Source organism: Salmo salar, chromosome 09, assembly GCF_965601325.2.
Source record: "Salmo salar chromosome 09, fSalSal1, whole genome shotgun sequence".
NCBI classification, from domain to species: Eukaryota; Metazoa; Chordata; class Actinopteri; order Salmoniformes; family Salmonidae; genus Salmo; species Salmo salar.
In genome coordinates, this window is record NC_138299.1 from 21,611,496 (window position 1) to 21,617,495 (window position 6,000).

General features: G+C 44.6%; 1 protein-coding gene across 3 annotated transcripts in view; it reads left to right on the forward strand.

Annotated features, from left to right (window-relative positions):
* The window catches only part of LOC106611072 (signal-induced proliferation-associated 1-like protein 1), an 83,794-nt gene extending 78,165 nt beyond the window's left edge, over window positions 1-5,629 (forward strand). For 2 of the 3 annotated variants that reach the window (XM_082955660.1, XM_014210935.2), the window contains 7 exons: window positions 1,229-1,453; window positions 1,764-1,920; window positions 2,163-2,364; window positions 2,619-2,771; window positions 2,897-3,005; window positions 3,263-3,341; window positions 3,757-5,629. In XM_082955660.1, coding sequence (XP_082811786.1) covers window positions 1,229-1,453; window positions 1,764-1,920; window positions 2,163-2,364; window positions 2,619-2,771; window positions 2,897-3,005; window positions 3,263-3,341; window positions 3,757-3,900 — 1,069 coding nt within the window. In that variant the 3' untranslated portion in view covers window positions 3,901-5,629. The remainder of the gene's footprint in view (window positions 1-1,228; window positions 1,454-1,763; window positions 1,921-2,162; window positions 2,365-2,618; window positions 2,772-2,896; window positions 3,006-3,262; window positions 3,342-3,756) is intronic. The other variant, XM_082955661.1, reaches the window with a different exon arrangement.
* The last annotated feature ends 371 nt before the right edge of the window (window positions 5,630-6,000 follow it).

The window sequence follows — 6,000 nt, forward strand, 5'->3', positions numbered from 1 at the left end:
TGCACATTACAGAAATGTGTTCGTAGATGAGTGCACATTACAGAAATGTGTTCGTAGATGAGTGCACATTACAGAAATGTGTTCGTAGATGAGTGCACATTACAGAAATGTGTTCGTAGATGAGTGCACATTACAGAAATGTGTTCGTAGATGAGTGCACATTACAGAAATGTGTTCGTAGATGAGTGCACATTACAGAAATGTGTTCGTAGATGAGTGCACATTACAGAAATGTGTTCGTAGATGAGTGCACATTACAGAAATGTGTTCGTAGATGAGTGCACATTACAGAAATGTGTTCGTAGATGAGTGCACATTACAGAAATGTGTTCGTAGATGAGTGCACATTACAGAAATGTGTTCGTAGATGAGTGCACATTACAGAAATGTGTTCGTAGATGAGTGCACATTACAGAAATGTGTTCGTAGATGAGTGCACATTACAGAAATGTGTTCGTAGATGAGTGCACATTACAGAAATGTGTTCGTAGATGAGTGCACATTACAGAAATGTGTTCGTAGATGAGTGCACATTACAGAAATGTGTTCGTAGATGAGTGCACATTACAGAAATGTGTTCGTAGATGAGTGCACATTACAGAAATGTGTTCGTAGATGAGTGCACATTACAGAAATGTGTTCGTAGATGAGTGCACATTACAGAAATGTGTTCGTAGATGAGTGCACATTACAGAAATGTGTTCGTAGATGAGTGCACATTACAGAAATGTGTTCGTAGATGAGTGCACATTACAGAAATGTGTTCGTAGATGAGTGCACATTACAGAAATGTGTTCGTAGATGAGTGCACATTACAGAAATGTGTTCGTAGATGAGTGCACATTACAGAAATGTGTTCGTAGATGAGTGCACATTACAGAAATGTGTTCGTAGATGAGTGCACATTACAGAAATGTGTTCGTAGATGAGTGCACATTACAGAAATGTGTTCGTAGATGAGTGCACATTACAGAAATGTGTTCGTAGATGAGTGCACATTACAGAAATGTGTTCGTAGATGAGTGCACATTACAGAAATGTGTTCGTAGATGAGTGCACATTACAGAAATGTGTTCGTAGATGAGTGCACATTACAGAAATGTGTTCGTAGATGAGTGCACATTACAGAAATGTGAAGTCAAACACCAATGTAATGTTGTGTGTGAGTTATGAATACATTAGTGTAAATATACCTATACTAACCCATATCCGTGTTTTTCTGTACCAGTACTCTGAGCTCGGGCCAGTCTGGCAGTCCCATGGGTCCAGGCTGCAGTCCCAGCTCCTCCCAGGAGGAGTCAGACCTTGCCACCTCCCCCACCACTCAGACCTCGCTCTCCCCTGGAGGCCCCAAGAGCTTCTACCCCCGCCAGGGAGCCACCTCCAAGTACCTGATCGGCTGGAGGAAGCCGGGAGGTACCATCAATTCTGTGGACTTTGGCAAAACACGCAAGTAAGCATGGGGGGCAGTAGAGGAGGAATGTTGAACATACATGTGTTTATTGACATGTCACTGAGGCCATTACACTGTGAGGGGTGTAAGTCATGTTGTGAAAGGATGTTCTTTCCCTATTGAAACAAATCTTACTGTTCTAGATTGTTGATGTTAGAGAGACTTGAGATCTGAGTCAACTGAGAGGAGATGCCTTTCCCTCTTGTCGTGGCTCATGTTTTGTTTATTAACGAGTACAACACTCCCGCCATGAGGTTGAACCGAGAACTGCAACCTAACACTGCTGGTCTTTGCACTCCATCTTTCTCAGACGTCACCAGAGTGATGGGTTGCTGGGTGGCCAGCCCCAGCTCAGGGCTCAGCTCAGGGCCCAATCCCCCCAGCGGGTCACCACGTCCAGCTTGCAGGAGGACCTGAAGAAACTCATCACCCTAGACAGCCCCCCACCCTCCTCCCACGACCAAAAGGTAGCGGGCAGCACTGCTCTGTGTTAACAAGCAATGTCACCATCATCCATTTTACTATGAAAATTGTCAAATTGATGAGAACTCCCATGGAACTTCCAGAGTAGTCGATATGCTGTATTTGCTTGATGAATCCAAACTCCCTTCCTTGCTTTGCCACATACACTTGTCAACATGCTAAAGGCTAAAGGCTGAGTTTATGGGGTCAATCAGCAGCCTCCTCTCTCTCCCCTCACTCTCTCCAGCCCTCTTTCCCCATCCCCCCTCCCAGCCGGCGCTCCTTGCACAGGACCCTGTCAGACGAGAGCATCTACAGCGGGCAGCGGGAGCCCTCGTACAGCGGGCACAGACAGACGCCCAACGACCTGCTCTTCAGCTGCTCCACCATACCCCGCTCGCCCACCGCCCGCCACGCGCCACCCCAACAACCCTCACACAAGTCTCTGGGTTAGCCTCTGATTATCCTGAAAGTAATCCTTGAGTAAAGCCAATGCCAGTTTATTCTACATGGGCTCCATCTCAAACCAGGGGAGCACAGTTTATCATAGAGTGTATCAGTGTATACTTATGTCCTTAAGTATGGGTTGCTCTAAACAAGTTATGTGTAATCTTGTTTTTTGGATGTACTTTATTTGAAACCTGTCTCCACTTCCTCTGTTCTAATCTGCTATCTCTCGTCCCCCCGCTCCTCTTCCATGCAGGTGACCTTTGTGAGTCGTCCAGCCAGGACCAGGAGGGTAGGAGACAACAGCTGGGGGACCCATGCCTCATGCCCCTGCCTAACTCTGGAGCTGACTGTGCTCTGGACTGGTCCAACCTGGTGGATGCTGCCAAGGCCTTTGAGGGTAGGCAAAGTAAGCCGGAGATTTACTATCTTTACCAACCAGAGGGTAGCAGTGCCCTGTCTCATTCATGTGTGTTGTCAATCTGAGCTGTAACTGAAGCCGTAACTGTTGTGTTTTTATCTGTCTGTCTTCAGTTCAGAGACTGTTATCTGTTAATGATGGGAGCTCCAGCTCAGAGGTCACAGCCACCAGTCCCCAGCAGGGCGAACCCCAGGCTTCCCCACAGAGAAGCACCTCGCCTGGGTAAGACCCACTTACCTACTACATACCATGCACATCCAGAGAATTCTGTAGACATAGGTAGGGCCTGGAGTTTATCCTAACACTTGGGCCAGATTTTTCCTGACCAGATAACATGATTATGAAAAACTCCTGGTCCTACTCCTAGGGTCTAAAGCTGTGGCTTGCTACACCTCTTGACTATTTTAAGCCAATATGCCCCAGGTCATGTTAGTCTTATAGTTAGAATATGGTAGTTAACACTGTCTCCTGTCCCACAGTGAGAGCCCAGCTTGTCTGATGGAGAAGGTGAGCCAGCTGGAGTCCATGGTGAAGCTGCTGCAGGATGACCTAAAGAAGGTGAGAAAAGAAACAACCAGGTCTTCAGCACCGGAGGCTAAGCCTTAGCCTAGCCATCTCTACTCTACTGTTCACTTCTTACTAAACCTGCTGCCCTTTCCCTAACAGTAGTTAGAACAGTAGAAAGACCAGTTGAAAGAGCAGCCTTCTCAGCATGGAAAGGTCAAACAAGTGTGTAGTGTGGTTCCAGTTCTCCATATATCAGTAGTGCCCATTCGGCACAGGTACTTACCACTCTGCCTTTTGGTTATAGCTGCCCTGTATACATCTCCTGAGGACAGTATTAGAGAGTAATGAGAGCCTCCCACTCCTCTTTGTGTTAATGATGACTCCCTGTGTGTGAGGACAGTACTAGAGAGTAATGAGAGCCTCCCACTCCTCTCTGTGTTAATGATGACTCCCTGTGTGTCCCCAGGAGAAGGATGCCAAGGTGTCCCTGCAGGCCCAGATACAGAGCCTGAGAGAGGACAACCAGCGGCTCCAGGAGGAGTCCTACAGCGCCTCGGCCAAGCTCAAGAAGTTCACAGAGTGGGTGTTCAACACCATCGACATGAACTGACTGATCCATGTGCTATTGACAGGAACAGCTGAACTCACGTGACCACAACACACTCAAACTCAAACGGATTCACACTATGGGTGCTCAGAACCACAGGACTTGCTTCTTTGATTCCTTCATTAGAACTGATATTCTGCTATTGACACGGACCGATTCACAGTGGATGTAAATGCTGTATGATCATCATGAACCGATCGGCCACACAGTGGATCTGTATTATCACCACCACTAACGACTCAATGAGAGGTGTTTGAAAGGAGGAGATAGAGGGAGAGAGACAGAGATGATCAGCATGCAGTCCTTTCTTTAGGATTTGCTGGTACGATACTGTAGTGTCCATGCATGTCTGACAGAGATGTATTCCCTGGGCTATGCTGTGGAACCTTCCCATGTTGACCTTGTCCTTCAGATCCTGCTCCTTCATACTGTACTCCTCTCCACAGTGGAACAAATTGTCCATTGTAGGACAGTCTTGTGTTATTTAAGACATTCCCAGAAGGGAACAGTTCAGAAGTGTGTGTTGCGTTCAGTTCATACACAGGCTCTGTAACTATACCTGTTTGTTAACAGGTTCACAGCACGTTTAAGAGATTGCGAAAGTCCAAGTTGCATATTGAAGATTTGAGTGATCAGCTGTTATTTTGTTAGCAATTTATGGAAAAACATGATGGGGCTGTCGTTTGTCCCATGGAATTGAACTTGTCCCTTTCAGTACAAGTATAGAAAGGTAAAGACAGGCAGTCTATTGGCCTGTGTACTGTGTATTGGATATAGTTTAATATTAGTACTATTATGGTCGATGCCTCTCAGTGATGCCTCTCCCATTGATCCTCCATAAAGGAATGTAAAACATGTTATAGGGGGTTGAGTATACCTCACATACAGTACATGACTACAGCTAGTTAACTAATGAAAAGTACTTAACTTGCCACGTAAAAAATATACAAATGAAATAATATGGGTGCCATAATGACGAGAATAAGCTTCAAAATTCATAATCAACCAAAGCTGTTCAACAATTTATTTTGTAAATATATATGAGCAGAAATGTTACCACTGCAAAACACCTTATATTGTTTTACCACTACACACTATGACTCTCTATGGACTTGGCTCATTTCAGGAGGGTAAGATGGGCTTACTGGATGCAGTAGTTCCAGAATGTACTGTTGGTTATTATATCAAAACAACTGGACTGACTGGGTGGATGACTGGAAGACCAGGCGTACTGTTCAATTCACTTCTAACATGGTATGGTCCCATCCTCGCCTGCCTGCTGTATTGGATCCACAGTGCCTCCTAGTGATGATAACATGTTGTTACATGGAAATACGTACTATACTTGATCCTGATCTACAGCATGTTACAAAGCCCCTGGTGCCACATGTATTTCATCCTGTTCTACTCTCTGTAGATGACATCGGTACTGTATGTCATGACATATAACGATTTTATGTAAATCCTCAAATGCCAGTTACAGTCATCTAAGTCTATTAGTAAGTAACTTGGTAGACCCTCCATGTCTACAGTCAGTTGTACTATTAAAACCCCCAAGCTTCCCCTTTGGTTCCCATTCTGTATAACCTGTATATATATATCAAAGGATTCTGACGCTCATCATAATTTGCACCTTCCTTCTTGACATGTTTTACAGCATGTGATGATGTTTCCTTTGAGCTGTGATGTGTAAAAATGTTTATATCTATTAAAGATATTTTGTTCAATTGTATCTTTGTAGTGATGCCTGCATACCCAGATGCAGATTTGGTATGTATGATGTACAGGCTTCCACTTAGCTTCCAGGAATCCTGATAGATTATTATTAGGTTATAGATTATTACCTTTATTTAAGTTTTCCCCCCCAGCAATAATGCATTGGTCTTATATGAAAAAAAGCTACATGGAGCCTATGGAGTACAGCACACCCCATATCTTCCCTGTTGGAGCATGACAATAGAGGATAACCCACAAGGTGTTACCAGGGCTTGACAGTCCAGTGGCAGCCTCAGGAGTTTTATACAGGAAAGTCATTTGTGATATTGATATTTTTCAGGTCTTTCTTGCAAAAAACATATTTCTCATTGAGATTAACCTGGATAA